Here is a 21534-nt window from a genome sequence, read left to right as displayed (position 1 = left end):
TGGAAGAGTGAAGCGGGAGCCCTCCAATAGTGCACAACATTGGGGGTGGCACTGAGCTGCAGAGCCGAGGGGGGGGGGCAGGACGAGGGACCGGCCGGCAGCCAGGACCAGCTCAGCTCTTTGGTTTCTATCCATCCCTGGATAGAAGCAGGGGGGAGGGAGGGAGGGGGGGAGGGGGAGAGGCTGGTGCCCTAAGAAGACCCCAAATGAGAAATATCTAGAAAAAAAAAATAACAGGATGATGATAAGGCTCTGGGATTCTCTCTCTCTTAAATTACATCTCTCCCAGAGAAAGGGAAAGTCTCAACTCAGACTTTCTTTTTCAGATCTGATTCTACTTCCAAAATCCTCCTAGCAGGGTAAAGTAGCTGGTGTACCCCCCACACACACACACCCCAAGATTGAACCTCAGTGAATGTGGAGGGGCCCTCAGGGCCCTGGAGAGCGAAGCCCCTTTCCCTCCCCAGGCCCTTCCTGGTTCAGGCAGCTTGGTTACCTGAGGCCCCAAGGCAGCCTGACTCACCAGACCCACAGGGGTTGCCACCACCTGACCCACCAGCTTCCAGAAGTTTCTGTTTCCTTTTGCAAAACAACAAAAGAGCAAAGGGAGCCCAGCTGGAGCTCAGAAAGGGCTCGGAGGCTGCCAGTAGAGAACCCAGCTCGGTCCTGTGCCTTCACCCCACCCCCATTCCGATCTCCCCCCTCCCCCCCACCCCACCCGCCTACCTGGTGATGCAAATTCGCGGCAGGATCCGCAAGGGCAGCGTGGTGGGCCGCGGGGGCGCCCGGGGCCCCGGGTCCGAGGCGGCCTCAGGCTGCGCCCAGCCCAAGCCGGGCCCGGACGACAGGCGGCGGCGAGGGCGACGCAGGTCGGCCCCTAGCAGGTTGGCACAGCCGGGCTCGGGGGTCTCCCCGGACCTCTGTGGAGGGACACGGGTCGGGTGGAGGCGTGGTTTGCCAGGTTTAACACCCCTAATCCCTACCCCCCACCCAGGAACATGCCTGCTGCATCCTTCCTTTGGATCCCCAGTCTTGGACTCGGGGCCCTCCTGTCTCCCATCTTCTTTCTTCTGTGAGACCTCATCATCCTCTTGACTAAGGACTCTTTCCATCTTCCATATCTGAGGCCTCCTTGTGCACTGGGGGCTTGAACTCAGGCCTTGGGCTCTGTTCCCTCCTCCCCCCCTTCAAGGCTGGAGCTCAGAGCTCCACTTTTGACCGTTTGGTGGTTAATTGGAGAGGAGTCTCATGGACTTTCATGCCTGGGTCGGATTTGAACCGGGATCCTCAGCTCTCAGCCTCCTGAGTAGCTAGCATGACAGGGGTGAGCCACCTACGCTGGCTCCTGTCTCCATCTTCTTTCTTTATGAGATCCCCATCCACCATCCCTGTGTATAAAGGGTCTCATTCCGACCTCCGTGTCTAAAGAGGCTCCGCTTGATTGTCCTGTCCCCCCGCCCGTGAGACCCTCAAGATCGTACCCCCAGCGCCCTTCCCGCCTCCTGGCCAGAACTGCCTCCCTGCATAAGCAGCCTCAAGAAAGACCCTTCCTCCCCGCCTCCTGTAGGCTGAGAAACCGTTCCTCCGGGCAGCAAAAGTGGAAAGCCAACGGTGTAAACTGAGGCACCACGCGCCCCAGACACCTGCTGGGCATGTCAGAAAACCCGCTGTGATCCGGTCACCAGAGGGCGCTGTCTCCCCTCCACCCCCGCTTCCGCCCGGGCCCCGCCCCTTGCCAGGCCCCGCCCCCAAAGCGAGGCCCCGCCCCCGCACCTCGTCCCCGGGCCCGGCCACCGACCACGCCCTGCGGCTCCTCTTCATCCCGCCAGCCTAGCCGGTCCTGGGGGTCGCGGGGGTCATGTCGGCCCGGGGTCAGGACCACCTGCAGGACCAAGCGAAGGCATCTAGCCATGACCTCGCCAGGACGAGGGGGGGGGGGCTGGAATCCGCCCCGCTCCCCCCTCCCCCGGCCGCCCCCCCCGCGGCGTGACGTCAGCGAGCGGCTGACGCACCGCCCGCGGGTGACGACGCCAGCCCGTTGCCAGGGCGACGGCTGACGCACGGCCGGGCTGCGGACGAGCGTCAGTGCCGCGCTCGGCCGCTGGGGGGGGCCCGATCGCCGCCCCCCGCCCCGGGGGATCCCCGCGGAGGAGCCCGGGAGCTCCCCGCGAGCTGGCCGCCAGCGCCGCGCGTGGTCCGAGCCGGGGGCCGGAGGAAACGTCTCCTCCCAGCTTTGTGGGGCTTTTTTTTTTTTTTTCCTCCTTAATGTCTGTACCCCGAAATAGATGCGATGTGCGGGGGCCGGGCGCCGAGATGAGCCGGCGGCTTGCGGGCGCAGATGGGGGACGGAGACAGACAGGGACGCGTGGAAATAGCAACAGACAGACAGGGCCGCAGACGCCGCCGGCGGGGGGGGGGGCTGCCTCACTTTACCCCTGCACCAGGCACTCAAGGGTTGTGTTTGCTGTGTGACCACGAATCACTGACTTCAAGTCTCTGAGCCTCAGTTTCTCCTCGGGAACACGGAGTGATGATCTTCATCTCCTCCCCCCCCCCATCTTTCTGCAGGGCTGACGTTGAGGACAAGAACTCACCCCAGATTGTGCAAAAAAGAAAAAGGAAAACCACAAGTGTCTGGGAGTCAGGAAGTGCGCTGCCAACGTCTTGAGTCTGTGGAATAACATCAGATGACGGGAGGAAACCTCAGAGTCCTGAACCCGAGGCCCACGCACCCCTGCGGGGAGGAGGTGCTGCTCATCTCCCTGCCCTCAGGCCCCGTTCAAGGCTGGGCTGATCTCCTGGCAGATTCTCCACAGGTGAAGGGCGCTGCAGCCTCAGGGCCTTTGCATGTGCTGTTCCCGAGGAGCCACAGGTCCCCCACACCTCCTGCAGGACTCTACTTATCGATCTCATCTTTTCCAGCACTTTTTCCCACTGTGCTGTACTCTTGATTGCAAGTTCTAATCCCTTGCAAGGCTTCTGAGCCCTCCTTTTTATTTATTTATTTTTGGCCAGTCCTGGGGCTCGAACTGAGGGCGTGGGCACTGTCCCTGAGCCTCTTTTGCTCAAGGCTAGCACCCTACCACTTGAGCCACAGTGCCATTTCTGGCTTTTTCTGTGTATGTGGTTCTGAGGACTCGAACCCAGGGCTTCATGGATGCTAGGCAAGCACTCTACCACTGAGCCACCTTCCCAGCCCCCTTCTGAGTCTTTTTAGCTTGTCCTGTGTTTCTCTTCCACATAATAGCTCAATCAAACTATTTATGATGTTTATTGACTGCTTCACATTAGAACATTACCTGTGTTTGGAACCAGTATGTGCTCCTACTGGGGCTTGAACTCGGGGACTGAGTGCTGTCCCCTGGTGCTTGGACTCAAGGCTAGCATTCTTCACACACACACCACCACCACCATTTTATTCTATTCTATTTTGCAGTGCACACAAGATCTTGTGCATGCTAGGCAATGAACTCTACTACTGTAGCTTCCTAAATATTTGGGATGACAGACATATTAATGTCTCCCCAATGTCTTGAATTTTTATTTATTCTTTGTGCTGGTACTAGGTTTGAACTCAGGGCCTGGGCACTGTTCCTGAGCTCTTTTGCTCAAGGCAAACACTCTATCCCGTTGAGCCACACCTCCACTCTTGGCTTTTTGGTGGTTCATTGAAGAAAAAGGCCAGGGTTGGCTTGGATCCTAGATCCTCAGATCCTGAGTAGCTAGAATTACAGGTGTGAGCCACCTGTGCCCAGCTTATTGTTACTTTTTTCGTGTCTTATTGCAGTAGCCAGAACTTCAGTTTCATGTGGGTGGAAGTAAATTTGTAAATAGCACTTTGTGGTAGGGGAAAGTGGCACCAATTCACACATCTGGGCACAATCCCAGAGAACGTGGGAGTGGGATCTGGCTGCTTCCTAAATGTGGGGAGCCTGTGGCTCACGCCTGTAATCCTAGCTGTTCAGTAAGGCTGAGATCTGAAGATCGTGGTTTGAAGCAAATGGTGGGCTGGAATATTTGTGAGACTCCCATCTCCAGACAACCAGCAAAAAAGCCAGAAAAGCCTGGCAACGGTGGCTTGGGCCTGTCATCCTAGCTACTCAGGAGGCTGAGATCTGAGGATCACAGCTCAAAGCTAGCCCATTGAAGGAAAGTCCCTGAGATTTTTATCTTCAATGAGCCACCAGAAAACCGGAAATGGCACTGTGGCTCAAGTGGTAGAGCACTCGCCTTGAGCTGAAGAGCTGAGGGACAGCACCCAGGCCTGGAGTTCAAGCCTCCTGACCAACCAAAAAACAACCACCAGAAAGTGGAGCTGTGGCTCAAGTGGTAGAGCAGTAACCTTGAGCACACACAGAATAAATAAGTAAATAAAAAAATAAAGCTCAGGGACAGTGCCTAGGCCTTGAGTTCAAATCCCAGAATTGGGGCAAATAGTCGTAAGTGCCTGGGAAACTCCACAGTGAGTGTTCTGGGATTTGCAGAGCGAAGAAGTGGATCTCCCACATTAGGGGGCCACAGGACTCTCACATAAGGGAGGAACAGGACTTCTGGAGCTGGGGGTGGGGAGGGACGGGACAGGGGACTCTTAAGTCTGCCTTTCTTCTCTGGACAGCAGGCTGGCTTGGAGGGAGAGAGGTCCAGATGGCAGCTGGCACCAGACTCAGGCTGAGAGAGGCCATTTCCCCCTCCCTGTTCATCCACGAGCTCAGCCACCAGCCCAGCCGGTGTCCCTCCCCCACCCCATTCACATCCAGCCAGCCTCCATGGCCAGAGCAGTCCACGGCCTGGGAACCTGTCTTAAGGATGCAGGAATATGTCATTCAGGCATGTACATGGAATATGGATGCACCAGGCCGTGCAGTCATGCACGTGCAACTCTCTCTTATTTTTTTGGTGGTCCTGAGGTTTGAACTCAGGACCTGGGTGCTGTCCCTGAGCGCTTTTGCTCAAGGAAAGCGCTCTACCACTTTAAGCCACAACCCCACTTCCGGGTTTCTGGTGGTTCATTGGACATAAGAGTCTCATGGAGTTGGGCACTGGTGGCTCACACCTGTCACCCTAGCTATTCAGGAGGCTGAGACCTTAGGATTGTGGTTCAAAGCCAGCCCAGGCAGGAAAGTCCGTGAGACTCTTATCTCCAATCAACCACTCAGAAACAGGACGTGGCACTGTGGCTCAAATGGTAGAGCGCTTGCCTTGAGCTGAAGAGCTCAGGGACAGCGCCCAGGCCCAGAGTTCAAGCCCCATGACCGACCAAAAAAAGAAAAAAGTCTCATGGACTTTCTTTTCCCACTTGGCTTCAGACTGTGATCCTCAGATCTCAGCATCTTGCCTAGCTAGGAATACCTAGGGCACCCTGGGACCTAGATCCTCTTATGTATACTTCCTACATGATACAGAGGTGAACCACCATACTCAGCTTATTGATTGAAATGGGGTCTTGCTAACCCCAAGGAAAGCCTTTTCTGTCTTCTGAGTACCTGGGATTACAGATAATAAACCATTGTGCCTGGACAGGTAGAACTCAATGGTAGAGCATCTGCCTAGCAACATCGAGGTCCTGAGTTCAAATTTTAGTACCACAATTTTTTTTTTTTTGGTTGATCGTGGGGCTTGAACTCTGGGCCTGGGCACTGTCCTTGCGCTCTTCAGCTCAAGGCGAGCACTCTACCGCTTGAGCCATGGCGCCATTTCCGGTTTTCTAGTGGTTTATTGGAGATAAGAGTCTCACAGACTTTCCTGCCAGGACTGGTTTTGAACCGCGATCCTCAGATCTCAGCCTCCTGAGTAGCTAGGATTACAGGCCTGAGCCACCAGTGCCCGGCTCACAATGTTTTTTTTTAAAGCAGGTTCTGAGATGGGCTTGATGGCGTATATCTGAAATCTCAACATTTGAGGTTGAGTCAGGAGGTTCTGACTTCAAATCTCTGTTCAGCCACTCAATAGCCATAGAACTCTTGGGGGCTGAGTCTCATTCCCCCCCCCCCCCCCCCGCAAACTCTCCCTTTTTTCTGGATATTTGAAAATGTGAATCTTTGCAAAAAGATTCTTTTTTTGCCAGTGCTGGGGCTTGAACTCAGGGCCTGGGCACTGTCTCTGAGCTTCTTTTTGCTCAAGACTAGCACTCTACTACCTGATCCAGAGCGCCACTTCTGGATTTTTCAGTGATTAATGGGAGAGGAGAGTCTCACAGACTTTCTTTCCCGGGCTGGCTTTAAACTGAGATCCTCAGATCTCAGCCTCTTGAGTGCCTAGGATTACAGGTGTGAGCCACCAGCATCTGGCTGGTCTTCACTTCTTGATCCTCCTTAGTTCTGGGATTACAGGAGTGAACTACCATGCTGGACTTGAAGAGAACTTTAAGCATCTCTTTTTGTACATCCAAGTAGTACACTTTTTTTTTTTTTTTTGGGGTCCAGTCATGGGGCCTGAACTCTGGGCCTGGGCGCTGTCCCTCAGCTCTTCAGCTCAAGGCTAGCGCTCTACCACTTGAGCCACAGCGCCACTTCTGGCTTTTTTTTTTTTTTCATTTTGCTTATGTGGTGCTGAGGAATCGAACCCAGGGCCTCAGGCATGCAAGGCAAGCGCTCTACCACTGAGCCATCTTCCCAGCCCCCCAAGTAGTACACTTTTTTTCCCCCCCAGTCCTGGAGCTTGAACTCAGAGCTTGGACACTGTCCCTGAGCTTCTTTTGCTCAAGGCTAGCACTCCACCACTTGAGCCACAGCGCCACTTCCAGCTTTTTCTTGTTTTGTTTTGTTTTTTTTTGGGTCCGGTCCTGGGGCCTGAACTCTGGGCCTGGGTGCTATCCCTCAGCTCTTCAGCTCAAGGCTAGCGCTCTACCACTTGAGCCACAGTGCCACTTCCAGCTGTTTTTCTTTTTGCTTATGTGGTGCTGAGGAATCGAACCCAGGGCCTCATGCATGCAAGGCAAGCGCTCTACCACTGAGCCACCTTCCCAGCCCTACTTCCAGCTTTTTCTGTGTATGTGGTACTGAGGAATTGCACATGCTAGCACTAGGCCACATTCCCAGCCATTGTTTTTTTTTACTTCTTTTTTCCTGTGATGGCCCCAGTCTTTTATTATTATTATTGTCTTGGTCCCCTTGTTTTGTTTTGGGGTGGCAGGAATCAAATCCAAGGCCTTGTAACTTGGTAAGCATACTCTCCCCTTCATTATAACTACTTGTTAGATATTGATTGGTTTGCTTATAGCCTGTGCTGGTGGTTCCCACCTGTAATCCTAGCTATTCGGGAAACTGAGAGCTGAAGATCCTGGTTCAAAGCCAGCCTGGGGAAGAAAATCTGTGAGAGTCTCATCTCCAATTAACTGGCTAAAGCTGCAAGTGGAGGTATGGCTCAAGCTGTAGAGTAAAAAAAGCCTAGCACTAGCAACAGCACATACACAGGGAAAAACAAAAACAAAAAAACTTTTTTTTGCTTATTCTTACTTTATTTCCTCCACTAAACTTTGGATGTTGTGGGGAGTTGATGTTCTTTGCTGCTATTACTCCGCTCTTAGCACACGGTACTTAGCACTGGGTCAATACTTCTTGAATGAATGAATGAATGAATGTAGGGGCTAAGTCCCTATCTTTCAGGACTACCGGTCTGGTGTCAGCCCATTCCTTCAACTTCCCTCACATTTAGGGTTCTTGTTTTTGGTACTGGGGTTTGCACTCAGCGCTTTGAGCTGGGCATGCAGTCTACCACTTGAGCCACGCCCCACCTGCCAAACCACGCCTATCCAGCACTAGCCACGCCCCGATACGCTAGCCACGCCCCCAGGCTCAACCTCATTTTTAGAAGCTGACTAAGTTCCACCAAGCACTGCTCGATTGGCTTCTGATCCCTTCGTTTTCTGGATCTATTCTGAATGTAATCTCGCTTTTTTGCTTCCTTTTCAAGGGACTACTTTGAACTCCTGCTTGATGGTGCTCTATTGCTGAGCCATGCCCTCAGCTAATTCTCAATTCAGTTTATTCAACACGGATTGAAAATAGAAAGAAAAGAAAAGCAGGGAGCTGATAGTTGACATCTGTAATCCCAACTAGTCAGGAGGCTAAGATGTTCTGTGAGATTCCCATATCCAATGAACCAGCAAAAGTCAGAAGTGTTGTGGCTCAAGTAGTAGCGGGCTAGCATTGAGTTAACAAAAGAAAAAAAGCTTAGCCGGACACCAGTCCTAGCTACTCAGGAGGCTGACATCTGAGGGTTACAGTTCGAAGCCAGCCTGGGCGGGAAAATCCATGAGACTCTGATCTCCAATTAATCACAGAAAAAAGCCAGAAGTGGGTCTGTGGTTCAAGTGCTAAGAGCTATATAGCCTTTAGCAAAAGGAGCCCAGGGACAGCGCCCAGGCCAGGAGTTCAAGCCCTAGGACGGGCCAAAAAATAAAGCCAAGAGAATGTTCCCAGGTCCAGACCCAATGAATAAAAAAATAACATAAAACAAGTGAATCCGCTCTGCAGTATTCGCCCTCCCCTCCCCTTTACGCCGCCAAGTCTGCCTGGCGACAGAACTTTTCCTTTCCTCTGTCTGACATCATCAGGGTTCTTGTTTATTCACCGGTCTTGGCGACCAGCAGGGATGCTGCGGGTTGGGTATCCCTGCCGGTCAGGTTGGTTGCTGCAGCCTGAGGATCTAGCCACAGTGCGTGGCATACAAAGCCAGGTACCTGGGAAACAGGCAGGAACACGGAGCAAGGAGAGAAAGGAGCCAGCGGTCATCCTTGCCCACTTCATTCAGCCTGGGGAAGAGGGGGGGGGGCGGGAAACTGAGGCTCCCGGAAGGCCCAGCGGCTGGGGCCCATCGGGGCGCCGCTGAGTGTGTGTGTGTGTGTGTGTGTGTGTGTGTGTGTGTACCAGAAGCCACAGTCGTCGTCCCCAGCCCTCCCTACCCCCGCCCCACGGACACAAGACGGATGGACACGCTGATGGGTGGGGGGGGTTGGGAGACAGGCACACTGTACAGCGACTGGAGGGGAGCTCTTAGTCCCCAGGGCTAAATGGGGGGGTTGGATTCCTAGTTCTGGGGCCTGGGACCCCCATTTCACCACCGAAGGCCAGGCAGCGCCAGTCTCTAAAAGCCGGGGAGCGATCCCCCGTCCCCAGCCGGGAACCCTAGCTATCCAGGGTCCTTTCCACACCCCCCCCACACCCCCAAATCCCAGCGGTGTAAGAAGCAGGGCGGGGGGAGGAAGGAGCCCTCAAAATGCTTAGCGATGGAGGGAGCCGACTTTTCTGGGGGAGCCAGGAAGACCTCCCCCCCTCCATCGACTTGACCGCCCCCCCCCTTCCCCATCGTAATTCGCAACCCAAAGCTTACCTGGCTGGGGTGGCAGGGAGGGGGGTCCCCGCCCTCGCTCCGGCCTGGGGGGCTGGGGGGTGTCCAGAAGTGGATAAAGATGATCCAGACCCTTTGTTCACCGGCGTGTGTGTGTGTGTGTGTGTGTGTGTGTGTGTGTGTGTGTGTGTGCGTGCAATCGTGAGAGTCGCGGGATGCAGGTCCGTGCGCGCGCGGCGTGCCCAGGCCCCGTCGGCCGCTGGTGTGCGGGACTGCCGCGGGGGGGGGGGGGGGGAGGAGGGGACGGAGGGGGAGGAGGCGGGGATCCCCGCCCGCTCCCGGGTTTGAATGGGCTGCTGGGGGGGGGGGTTAGAGGGAGGGGACAGCCAGGGGGGCGCTTGGGTGGCGGTGTGGGGGGAATCCCGCCCCTCCCTTCCATTTGCAGGCCTTTCCGCTAGACCAGCCCCCTCCCCAACATCCGCTCCTGGGAACCCCAGGAAGAGGCGTCCCTCCCTCAGATGGCCCCACCCCCGGTTCCAGCACCCCCCCTTTTCTGCCCCTGCGGAGCACCCGTTAATCTGCTATAATCCAAGCCCGTAGCTGCCACAGGTCGCGTTCTCCCAGTATTTGAGGAGGCGGCCGAGGTTTCCCCCCCAAAAACTTGGAGTAGTAACAGAGTTCTTCAAGCCTCTGCGGTGGTTTTTTGGGGGGTGAGAGTCCCCAGACGAATCGGGAGGGGCTAGAAGCCCAGTTACCCCGCTTGCGCGGTGACGGGGAGGGAAGCCCCCCCCCGACGCGGCCGGGCACCCCTTCCACCCCCTTCCCCCTTCCCCCTCCACTCACCACGAGCGGATCCAGGAGCATCGGTCGCCGGCGAGGCATGAGCGACACCCCGCGGCCAGGCGGGGAGCCCGGGGCTTGCCTGACACTTGTTAAGGGGGGGGGTGGCGGGGGTTTTCTGGGTGATTCCAAGGCAGGTGAGTGAGCACAGATTCTCGCCCACGAGTCGGCAGGAGCTGGGGGCCGGTGGGAGGCTGCGATCCGAGGCTGGGCGGCGGGGGGACGGGGGGATCACTAGTTTCCCCAAGGCCGAGCGGCCATCGTCTTCCTAGCGCCCGGGCGATGTGTCCTGTCCTAGGTGGACCCTCCCAGGGCCGGCCCGGGCCAGTTCCCTCCGAGCGCGGACCCCTCCGCCACCGAGGGCTCGGGGCCGCCGAGCCCAGGGAGGGGGCGTGTCCTCCCGCCGAGGCCACGCCCCCTGCGGTGGGCCGGGGCTGACGTCGCGGAGACGTCAGCTAAGGGGGACAATCCTCTCCGTCTCGTCCACTGACACCCCACCCGGTGGCCGCGGCCAGGGCCCCTCCCACCCTCCCCGGGTAGCGGCGGAAGATGAAGAGCGCTCGAGGTTGGGGCGACGATCCGTACGCCCCCCTGAGGGGCTTCACGGAGCCTCCCCGGCGCAAGGAGGCGGGGTTATGGCGGGAATTCCTGAGGCTCCGGACCACGTGCGTCACGCCCTTTAAGGCGGGCCGGGTCGCCAGGGCCGCCGGCACCGTTACCAAGGACGTGACGTCTGAGGGGTGGGCGGGGCGTACGGAGTCCGCCCGGAAGCGGAAGGGCGGGGCTTCGCGGCCTGAGGCTCCAGCAGTACTGCTGCCGCCGCCGCCGCCGCCGCCGCCGCTGCCACCCCCACCACCACCGCCGATACCCGAACCTGAGCGGGCCTGGGCCGCTGAGGGAAGATGGTGGACTACAGCGTGTGGGACCACATCGAAGTGTCTGACGATGAGGACGAGACGCACCCCAACATCGACACGGCCAGCCTCTTCCGCTGGCGGCATCAGGTAGAGCGTGCGCGCCGCGCGTCCCCTTCCCCCCCCGTGCTGACCCCCTCACCCTGCCCGGGGGACCCCGCTGCTGACGTTGAGGAGTTCCGTGCCACAGTCGGGATTTGCATGCGCCGAGATTCACCTCAGGGACCCCCCTCCGCCCGGGCCGCCCGGACCCTCAGACTCTTCCTCGTTCGCCATTTCGGGGGTCCCCTCTCTGCTTTCTGCGTGGGACTTGGGCGCTTTTTATTCTGGCCTAGCCTTGAAGCGGGGGGGACGCCCTGCCCCCCCTAAAGCCCGGGAACTTGCACGTAACACCCAGAATGTGTTCTTCAGCAGTCTGAACTTGCGAATTCTTGTCGCAGGACGATCCCTGATCTGTTCATATATCCACTTTTGATTTGGGGGATTCCCCCCCCCCCCCGAGTCTCGTGCCTCAGTTACTAGAATGTTTTTCCCGGGGTTTTGATCAAGGATTCTCAGGTAGAGATCTCATTCCTCGTCCGAACGAAACAAGGAACTTTGTTCTAATCTCAAGATTTCTCTGCTCTGGGATACCGACCCTCCCCCCTCACCCCCCCAACACCCAGGACCCCCTTTAGACCTCTTTTAGGACACGAGGTAGGGAAAGCCTGTTCTCCAAAGTCAACGACCAGTTCCACCCTGAGGTAGTGTGGACTGGCAGCCTCTCTTCTGGCCTCATCTCTTGTGGACCCCATTTCCCATTATGCCAGGAAACCCCACCTACCTAGCTTCCGCCCCAGACAGCGCCTTTTCTCCTGCCTAGTTTTGTAGTTCCCCATCGCTGCCCACTCCCAAGACTGGCTTCCTTCAGCAGCACCTGATTCAAGCCAGGGACTCCCAGAGTCCACCCTGCTTTCTTCCCATTCCCAACTTGCTGTGCTAGTCCCGGGCATTCGGAGTGCCTAGCCTTAACTCAGGGATTTTCTTCCAAAATCACTATCCTTTCTATCGTTTTTCAAAAGAAAGAAAAGGCGATGTACACAGGACAGATTCCTCTTGTCTGGATGGACCGTATTTATTACCCTTTTCTATTTATTTATTTTTTTGGTCGGTCAGGGGCCTGAACTCTGGCCTGGGCACTGTCCCTCAGCTCTTCAGCTCAAGGCTAGCGCTCTACCATTTGAGCCACAGCACCACTTCCGGCCTTTTCTGCTTATGTGGTGGTGCTGTAGAATAGAACCCAGGGCCTCGTGCATGCAAGGCAAGCACTCTACCACTGAGCTACCTTCCCAGCCCTCTATTACCCCTTCTTTATGTCCAGCCTTTCTTTTTTTTTGGGGGGGGGAGGTGGTCCGGTCGTGGGGCTTGAACTCTGGGCCTGGGCGCTGTCCCTCAGCTCTTCAGCTCAAGGCTAGCGCTCTACCATTTGAGCCACAGCGCCACTTCTGGTTTTTTCTTTTTGCTTATGTGGTGCTGAGGAATTGAACCCAGGGCCTCATGCATGCAAGGCAAGCGCTGTACCACTGAGCCACCTTCCCAGCCCCTTTATGTCCAGCCTTTCTAAGGGACTAGTGGGATGGCTCGAAGACCCAGTGCTCTAGTTTCCTGTTCCTCCTAATCACGTGCTTGTGCCCATGATCATCAAATGGAAGATGTATACACCTCCAAAGTTTCCAGTTAGGAATTTCTTTTCTTTTTTGATCAGTCCCGGGACTTTAACTCAGGGCCTGGGCACTGTCCCTGAGTTCTTTTTTTTTTTTTTTTTTTGTCGGTCGTGGGGCTTGAACTCTGGGCCTGGGTGCTGTCCCTCAGCTCTTCAGCTCAAGGCGAGCGCTCTACCACTTGAGCTACAGCGCCACTTCCGGTTTTCTGGTGGTTTATTGGAGATAGGAGTCTCATGGTCTCTCCTGCCCGGGCTGGCTTTGAACCGCGATCCTCAGATCTCAGCCTCCTGAGTAGCTAGGATTACAGGCGTGAGCCACCAGCGCCCGGCTTCCCTGAGTTCTTTTTGCTCAAGGCTAGTGCTCTACCACACCTCCACTTCTGGTTTTCTGGTAGTTGGTTGGAGATAAGAGTCTAAGGGACTTTCCTGCCCAGGCTGGCTTTGAATCACAATCCTCAGGTCTCAGCCTCCTGAGTAGCTAGGATTATAGGCTTGAGCCACCAGTGCCCTGCTAGGAATTTCTTGGAAAGCTGTTCATCCCCCTCCCCCTCCTTTTCTGAGTATGCCTTGGTCTTCCCCTCCCCTCCCCTCCCCAGGAAGCTAAAATCTCCTGGGCAAACCACTGGAGTGTGGGAAGAAAGTTCAAGTACTTCTGTGTCATGCCGAGTGTAACATTTCTTCGTGGAATACTTAAGATCTCAGCAGCCTATTCTTAGGAATGTCTATTTGTGTCACATAAAGAGGTTAATCTTACTACACCGTGATAATAATTTAGTCTTGCTAGGGGGGGTGGCCTCTCTCCTGGTGGGAGCTACAGCTTCCAGTCCTGGTGCTGTGGCCCCCATAGGGACGCAGGTGGCCTCAGCACCACCAGCCTTTCCTTTGAGGTCTGGGTTCTAAATCCAGCCCTGCTCCTTCTTGTCTCAGGATGGGAAGTGAGTCACACTCTCTCAGAGCCGGTGTGAGAGTCAGGGTCTCCAGGAAGCCCGGGCTGGCCTTCAACTCAAGACTCTCTTGTCTCAGCCTCCAGAGAATTAGGTACGCACCACCATGCCTGGCTTCTCTAAAATCTTTTTTTTTTTCTTTTAATTTTGTTTTCCTGTCGGTCATTGGGCTTGGGCATTGTCCCTGAGCTTTTGTGCTCAAGGCTAGTGCTCTACCACTTTGAGCCACAGCTCCACTCTCAGGGCTGGTTCATTGGAGATAAGTCCACTGACTTACCTGGCCAGGCTGGCTTGGAACTGCAATCCTCAGATTTCAGTCTCTTGAGTAGCTAGCATTACCGCCACCAGTGCCAGGCTTGAGATCCTCTTTTTTTTTTTTTTTTGCCTGTCCTGGTACTTGAACTCAGGGCCTGGATACTGTCTGAACTTCTTTTGCGCAAGGCTAGCACTCTACTACTTGAACCACAGCACTACTTCTAGCTTTTTCTGTGTATGTGATACTGAGGAATTGAACCCAGGGCTTCATGCCTGCTAGGCAAGCACTCTACCACTAAGTTACATTCCCATCGTGGGGCTTGAACTCTGGGCCTAGACACTATCCCTCAGCTCAAGGCTAGTGCTCTACCACTTGAACTTCTGGCTCGACTTCTGGTTTTCTGAATGGTTTATTGGAGATAAGAGTCTCATGGACTTTCCTGCCCCTGCTGGCTTTGAACCAGGATTCTCAGATCTCAGCCTCCTGAGTAGCTAGGATTACAGTCGTGAGCCACCGGCGCCCGGCTCATCAGTGGTTTCTTATGTCTCTTTCCACGAGCTATGTATCACTGAGATTCCATGAGCTTCAGTTTCCTCATCTCGAAGGCAGGATCATGACATGTCTAGAACCCTTTTCCTTCTACAGCTTCTGCCCTGCCCTGTGTGCCACAGCCCACACCCATCCCCCCCTGTGGAAGGTAAAACCTGGGCCAGGAAGACTGCTGCCACCACCAGCTCTATGTGGCCTGGTTTGTTGTTTGCTGGCTTTGGAGTCCCTGGCAGTCATTCAGAGGACACTGGGGAGAATGGTGGCCGACCAGGAAGAGCCCAGCAGGATAATAGCTTCCCTCAGCGTCCTAGAACCAGCCCAAAGCCCGACCAAGGCCCCCATGGAGACCATCAGGAAGGTTCCAGACTGACACAGGCCCATGGTGAGGGCTTTGCCCAACTTCCGGGGGGGCGTAATTGCTGTTCCCTTGGGCTCAGCGCAGTACGTTTAGCAGCAGTGACCAGGACCCCAGGGATCACCAGGGGACACCGAGTGACACGGAACAATGTGCACTGTTGAGTCTCTTCCAGCACCTCCAGGAGCCCATTTCACAGAGAGGCAAAGCAAGGCCCGAAGAGCTGGGACACACCTGGTCAAAGCAGAAAACAGCTGAGCACCGGGGGGAGCTGAGCTGTCCTCAGATTGGTCCCCAGAGAGAGATTGTCCCCTTGAGCAGATGGTAATGCCAGTGCCCAGCTCTAGTAGGGCAGCCCTGCCTGGAAGGTTTCATTGCAATATCTCCTTTGCCTCTACTGTAGATAGTCCGTGCCTTACGATAATTGGTAGTTCCTTGGAGATTTCCCCCCTACCCCACCTTCATTGTGAGGCTTGAACTCAGGGTGTGGGCGCTGTTTCTGAGCTCTTTTTCTCAAGGCTAGCACGCTACCACTTGAGCCATAGCACCACTTCCGGTTTTGGAATGGTTAATTGGAGATTAGAGTCTCACAGGGATTTCTCTGTCCCGACTGGCTTCGAACCATGATCCTCAGATCTCAGCCTCTTGAGTAGCTAGGATTACAGAGATTTTTTGTTGTTGTTGTTGGTCAGTCATGGGTCCTGAACTTGGAGCCTGGTTACTGTCCCTGAACTCTTTTTGCTCAAGGCTGGTGCTCTACTACTTTGAGCCACTGTGCCACTTCAGTTTTCTGGTGGTTAATTGGGCTGACTTCGAACCTCTATCCTCAGATCTCAGCTTCCTGAGTAGCTAGGATTATCATCGTGAGCCACCACCACGTGGCTGCTAGGAGATTTTTTTTTGTTTTTAATTGGAATTGAACTCATAGCTTCGACCTCTTGAGCCATGAGTCCAAGCCCTAATTACTTTCATTCATTTTCAGATAGGGTCTGGGTTTTGCCTGGGCTGAATTTGGACTGACTTTCCTACCTTTGCCTCCCAATTAGCTGGGGCCTCTGCTGTGTGCTACCATGCCCAGCTTATGTTTGAGATGAGGTTAGCTGCTATCTCCATGTCTCTTTCTCCTGAGTAGTAGCTGGGACAGTAGATGTGAGTCACCACCCCTGGCTAATTTCAGATTTTCTTGCTTTTACAACAGCAGTCCTTGTATATCTATCTATCTATCTATCTACTTTATTTTTGGGGGGAGGCGTCAGTTGTGGGCTTGAACTCTGGGCCTGGGCGCTGTCCCTCAGCTCTTCAGCTCAAGGCAAACACTACCACTTAAGTCACAGTGCCACGTCCAGCTCTTTCTATTTATGTGGTGCTGAGGAATCGAACCCAGGGCCTCATCCATGCAAGGCAAGCGCTCTGCCACTGAGCCACCTTCCCAGCCCCTGTACTTTGTGTTTTACAGTAGTCATGAAATCACCGGAGAAGCAGGTAGGGTGGTGTCTCTGAGCGGCCCTGCAGCTACTTGGCAGGCGGAGGCAGAGTGCACTTTGACCCCAGGGTTTCCAGGCAGCCTGGGCGACTTAGGGAGATCCTGTCTGAATGAAATAAATAACACTTCGTTATAAAACAACTTAGTGTTATAAAATAACTCCGCATTAAGTGATTTTTTAGCCTTACTGTGCAAGCTAAGCTGGCGGGCTCAGGATGTGAGCTCTCTCAGCACCATGTCTCCTTCCTGGTGTGCGGCTGTCACGTGACGCCGTTGTAAGGTAGGGCGCCTGCGCAGCCTCCTGTGCTTGCACCTGAGGTGCTGTGTAGACAGGTGAGGAAAACAAGGTTCCTAGATGCTCGGAGATGGCTTCATCTGGGCTTTTGGGGCACCTGATTGCCTTGGGTAGAGGTATGTGGGTACAGAATGAGGGTGTAAGCGGATAAGGGCAGAAGACTCCAGGGTTACGGAGCCCTATGTGACAGGGCTGAGAGGAAGATGGAGGCCAGACCCGGGGACCTCTGCCAGCCATGCAGAGCTCCATGGCAGTGCAGGCCCTCCAAGATGGGTGTGTCGGGGAGGGCTACAGTCCCACGTTCGGGTTTCAAGGACCCCTCAAGTGGCTTTCCACGCCCAGATTGGAGCAGAAAGGGGTTTGAAAGCCGGGGTAGGGCTGGGAAGGTGGCTCAGTGGTAGAGCGCTTGCCTTGCATGCATGAGGCCCTGGGTTCGATTCCTCAGCACCACATAAGCAAAAAGAAAAAAGCCGGAAGTGGCGCTGTGGCTCAAGTGGTAGAGCGCTGGCCTTGAGCTGAAGAGCTGAGGGACAGCGCCCAGGCCCAGAGTTCAAGCCCCACGACTGGAACCCCCGAAACAAAAAGAAAAGAAAGCCGGAGTACCCCTCAGCCTTCACTCCGCAGCCCTGGGTGGGCCACGCAGGGGTGAGGAGAGGAGAGGGCTGGTTGGGACCAGATGGGACGGAGATGGGGCCTGCGCCGCCGGCTTGGGGTTTGGGCAGCTGGTGGCGGAGGGGCTGGGGCAGCAGCTTGCGGGGCGGACAGCAGGCAGGTGGGGGGGCTGAGTGGCCTCTGCAGTGGTCCTTGGCCAGGCTGGAGGTACACAGAAGTGAAGAAGCAGGTGGAAATGAGACCCCAGGGGCTCGGGGCAGGGCAGAGGGAGGCGGGGCAGGCAGGAGGTGGCGTGTGGGGGGCCTTTGCTGGCCTGGGAGCAGCTAGTGCAAAGGCCCTGGGGCTGCCAAAGGAAGCAGTTAAGGGAACAAGCGAAACTCGCGGCAGTCGGAGGGGTTGGGAGTGTGCCGTCTGCAGCGAGGCCTTGGTGGCCGCCAAGGGACCGAAAAGCGCCCCGAGGGGAGTCCCGAGTGGTGGTCCTGTCGTGCCCGCAGGCCCGGGTGGAGCGCATGGAGCAGTTCCAGAAGGAGAAGGAGGAGCTGGACCGCGGCTGCCGCGAGTGCAAGCGGAAGGTGGCCGAGTGCCAGCGGAAGCTGAAGGAGCTGGAGGTGGCCGAGGGCGGCCAGGCCGAGCTGGAGCGGCTGCAGGCCGAGGCACAGCAGCTGCGCAAGGAGGAGCGGAGCTGGGAGCAGAAGCTGGAGGAGATGCGCAAGAAGGAGAAGAGCATGCCCTGGAACGTGGACACGCTCAGCAAGGACGGCTTCAGCAAGGTGGGCGCGGGCTGCAGGCCCCCGGCCGCCACGCATGCGCGAGAAGCCCCGCCCCCGGGGCGGGCGGGGCGTGGGAACGGCCTGGGTCCAATCAGAGCCGGCTGGGGGCGGGACTTAGCCGTGCCTCGCACAGGCAAGCCCTGGGGTTGGATGTCCGCCCCGCCCCTCCCCCCCAGCTCTGCTGAGAAAGGAATTGAGCGGGTCCGGGTGGGGTCCGGGTGGGGAGCCCCGGGCCGTCCGAGCTGGGGTGGCGGTTAATGAAGCACCCCACCGGTCCCCCTCTGATCTGCCCCAAGGCCCGCGCCCACGCTCCCGCCACCTTGATGCACATGGCGTCGCCACCAGCTCCACCGTGGACGGGATGGGCGCTGCGGCCGCGGCCCCCGCGCGCCCGGCGCCCCGCAGCCGCACCCCAGCCCACTTCCCCTCTCGCCCTGTCACAGAGCATGGTGAATACCAAGCCTGAGAAGGCGGAGGAGGACTCGGAGGAGGTGAGAGAGCAGAAACACAAGACCTTCGTGGAGAAGTACGAGAAGCAGATCAAGCACTTTGGTGAGTGGATCGGGGAGGAGGAGTGCCCCCCCCCCCCACGAATGGAAAATGAGCCAGGGAGGCCCGGCCCTTGCCCTCCAAGGCCCTTCTAGATGTTTCCCCGTGGTCTTCCCTAGGCATGCTCCGCCGCTGGGACGACAGCCAGAAATACCTATCAGACAACGTGCATCTGGTGTGCGAAGAGACAGCCAACTACCTGGTTATCTGGTGCATCGACCTGGAGGTGGAGGAGGTGAGCGGAGCCCCGCACGGGGACCCCCACTGGGAGATGGTCCGGTGGTGAGCCCCCTTGGTGACCTCGTGCCTCTGGTCCTCCGGCAGAAATGTGCGCTCATGGAGCAGGTGGCCCACCAAACCATCGTCATGCAGTTCATCCTGGAGCTAGCCAAGAGCCTGAAGGTGGACCCGCGGGCCTGCTTCCGGCAATTCTTCACGAAGATTAAGGTAGGGCGCATCTCCTACTCCAGAAATCAGGGTTTGCTTCGGGACTCGGCCTCTGTGCTGGGGGGCATAGGTAGAGAGCTTCAAGCCGGTGGACAGGTGAGCAGTGATGGACTCGCTGCCAGCGTTTGAACCTAGAGCAAGAGGAGGTGCCAGTGGCTACAGTTTGGGGGGGCGTAAGTGCCCATGCCCGTATTTTTGGCCCGGGCATTTGGAAAAGAAGCTGCCTTACTGAGATTGGGGAAACAGAGACAGAGAAGCCTGGCACGGAGGAATGATCAAAACTGGATGAATCCCCAGGGTGGATGGACATCAAAGAGGAGGGAGGGGGTTGGGGAGGTGGCTCAGTGGTAGAGCGCTTGCCTAGCATGCGAGAGGCCCTGGGTTCGATTCCTCAGCACCACATAACCGATAAAAGCCAGAAGTGGTGCTGTGGCTGAAGCAGTAGAGCGCTAGCCTTGAGCTGAAGAGCTGAGGGACAGCGCCCAGGCCCAGAGTTCAAGCCTCAATAACTGACTAAAAAAAAGAAAGAAGAGGGTGTCATGGCACTGGAGTGGGGTTGAAGCTGGGGTTCAGGCAGGTGCAGGTCCTGAGCCAGGTAGACAGCAGAGGAGAGGGCAGGCCTTGGGGCATTGATTGTATAATTAGAACCAGACCTGGGGAGCTGAGCCCCAGGGCTCTCTGGGAACTGACAAGGGGTGGTCCCTGGTCCCTCAGTGAGCACCCCACCCTCCACAGACAGCAGACCACCAGTATATGGAGGGCTTCAATGATGAGCTGTCCGCCTTCAAAGAGCGCGTGCGTGGCCGCGCCAAACTGCGCATTGAGAAGGCCATGAAGGAGTACGAGGCCGAGGAGCGCAAGAAGCGCCTGGGCCCCGGTGGGCTGGACCCTGTGGAAGTCTACGAGTCCCTCCCAGAGGTGCGTGTCCCACGCCGCCGGCGGCAGGCAGGGCAGTGAGGGTCGCCATGAGGCTCTGACCCCTGACCTTTGACCCATGCCCCCGCAGGAGCTGCAGAAGTGCTTTGACGTGAAGGACGTACAAATGCTCCAAGACGCCATCAGCAAGATGGACCCCAGCGTGAGTAGCCCAGGCTCCCGGCCTCTGCACAGGGGAGGGGTAGAAGGACGATGCTGCACCGGCCTGTGTGCCCGGCACGTGGCCTGTGTACCCGTCCTGGGGCTTGAACTTGGCCTAGGCGCTGTCCCTTAGCATTTTCAAGTCTGGGGATTCTGCCACTTGAGCCACAGCTCCACTTACTAGTATTTTGCCGGTTCACTGGAGGTGAGAGTCTCACAGACTCCTGCTTGGGCTGGCTTTGAACCTTGACCGTCAGATCTCAGCCTCCTGAGTAGCTAGGATTACAGGCGTGAGTCACTGGCGACCGGCCAGGGATACTAATGCCTGCCTGATGCATTCTGGGTTCAGTACCTAGCCCCAAAGACAAATTCCTTCCTTCAAGGCCCCATGGGGGCTCTGGGGCCAGCTGCGGCCCACTGGCCGCCCTGCAGGCCATCACGGCCCATAGGGTGCAGGTTCAGGGCCACAAGGTGTGGCCGGCCAGCCTCACCCCCTGCTCCTTCCCCCCCCCCCCCCCCCCCCCCCCGCAGGAAGCAAAGTACCACATGCAGCGCTGCATCGACTCTGGCCTCTGGGTCCCCAACTCCAAGTCCAGTGAGGCCAAGGAGGGGGAGGAGGCGGGCCCCGGGGACCCAGTGCTGGAAACCGTCCCCCAGCCGGGCGATGAGAAAGATGTCAGCGCCTGAACACCCCCACCCCCACCCCCTCCAGCCACTGCCACCAGCGGCCACCTGCCCGTGGACCTCTTGCACCCCTTTTCAGAAAAATGAAAATAGACACGTCTCCCCAGCTCCCAGCTTCCTCCACTTGCTGCTCTCCCAGCCCCATCTCCCAGGGCGCCCCTTCTTCCTCTCCTCCCCCCCCATCCCCCGAGTGTCTGCTTTGAGTACAGGGGCCTCACTGCCTGCAGCCCCCATCAGCATTATGCCAAAGGCCTGGGGGTCCAGGGAGGGGGCAGAGGTGGCCGGGCCCATCCTCTGGGTGGGGCATGTGTGCCAGCCAAGGGGCCATCACTGTGGGTCTTCATTTCCTGGTCCCTCTGCTGTCCGTTCTTCTATGAAATGGTCTAATAAAGGATGTCAGATGCTCGTGGGGGCCCAGCCCTTCCTTTGCCAGGGGGACAGGGTGGGGGGCAGGCGTGGAACCCAGTGGGCTTGCTGCTGCTTCCTTGTTTCCTGGCCCTGACACATGCTGTTCCACCACCTGGAACAGTTTTCTTCCGATGCCACTGCATCAAAGGAGGTCCCTGGCTCCCCATCCCTGCCCAATGCCCCCCCCAAAAAGGGATCTGAGATCTGCCCTCTATTCCATACTCTTCCCTGCCAAGGCCTCCGTCCCCATTGCACCCTAAAACCTGTTGCCACCTCTTGCAGGACACCCAGGCAGCCGCCAGAGGGCGTCTGTAAGCCCCACATCAGGGCAGCTCCCTCCCCGAGTCCCTCTTGTGCTACT

The 21534-nt window shown here is 56.9% G+C and overlaps 1 protein-coding gene across 2 annotated transcripts; it reads left to right on the top strand.

Moving 5' to 3' along the window:
• The first annotated feature begins 10921 nt into the window (after positions 1–10921).
• On the top strand, positions 10922–21171 carry Cdc37 (cell division cycle 37, HSP90 cochaperone). Of its 2 annotated transcripts, XM_042693840.1 has the most exons (9): positions 10922–10959; positions 10991–11132; positions 17733–18008; positions 18452–18560; positions 18677–18792; positions 18882–19004; positions 19740–19922; positions 20011–20082; positions 20613–21171. In XM_042693840.1, the coding sequence occupies exons 2-9, from the start codon at positions 11031–11033 to the stop codon at positions 20766–20768; spliced, it is 1137 nt and encodes a 378-aa protein (XP_042549774.1). In that variant the 5' UTR covers positions 10922–10959; positions 10991–11030; the 3' UTR covers positions 20769–21171. The 2 variants fall into 2 exon arrangements, with proteins under 2 accessions (XP_042549774.1, XP_042549773.1); XM_042693839.1 differs by lacking the exon at positions 10922–10959 and having other exon boundaries at positions 10966–11132.
• The last annotated feature ends 363 nt before the right edge of the window (positions 21172–21534 follow it).

The sequence above is a fragment of the Dipodomys spectabilis genome, unplaced genomic scaffold (genome assembly GCF_019054845.1).
Source record: "Dipodomys spectabilis isolate Male_0828 unplaced genomic scaffold, ASM1905484v1 ptg000173l, whole genome shotgun sequence".
In the NCBI taxonomy this organism is placed as follows: domain Eukaryota; kingdom Metazoa; phylum Chordata; class Mammalia; order Rodentia; family Heteromyidae; genus Dipodomys; species Dipodomys spectabilis.
The sequence above is the reverse complement of the archived record's forward strand: the minus strand, read 5'-3'. Positions and strand labels throughout refer to the sequence as shown.

What these genes read in the sequence shown, in the direction of transcription:
- Cdc37 (XM_042693840.1), top strand. Translation starts at nt 11,031, where the DNA reads ATGGTGGACTACAGCGTGTGGGACCACATCGAAGTGTCTGACGATGAG. An exon ending in TCTTCCGCTGGCGGCATCAG is followed by an intron (nt 11,133 to 17,732) that starts GTAGAGCGTGCG and finishes TCGTGCCCGCAG; the next exon opens with GCCCGGGTGGAGCGCATGGA. An exon ending in GCAAGGACGGCTTCAGCAAG is followed by an intron (nt 18,009 to 18,451) that starts GTGGGCGCGGGC and finishes GCCCTGTCACAG; the next exon opens with AGCATGGTGAATACCAAGCC.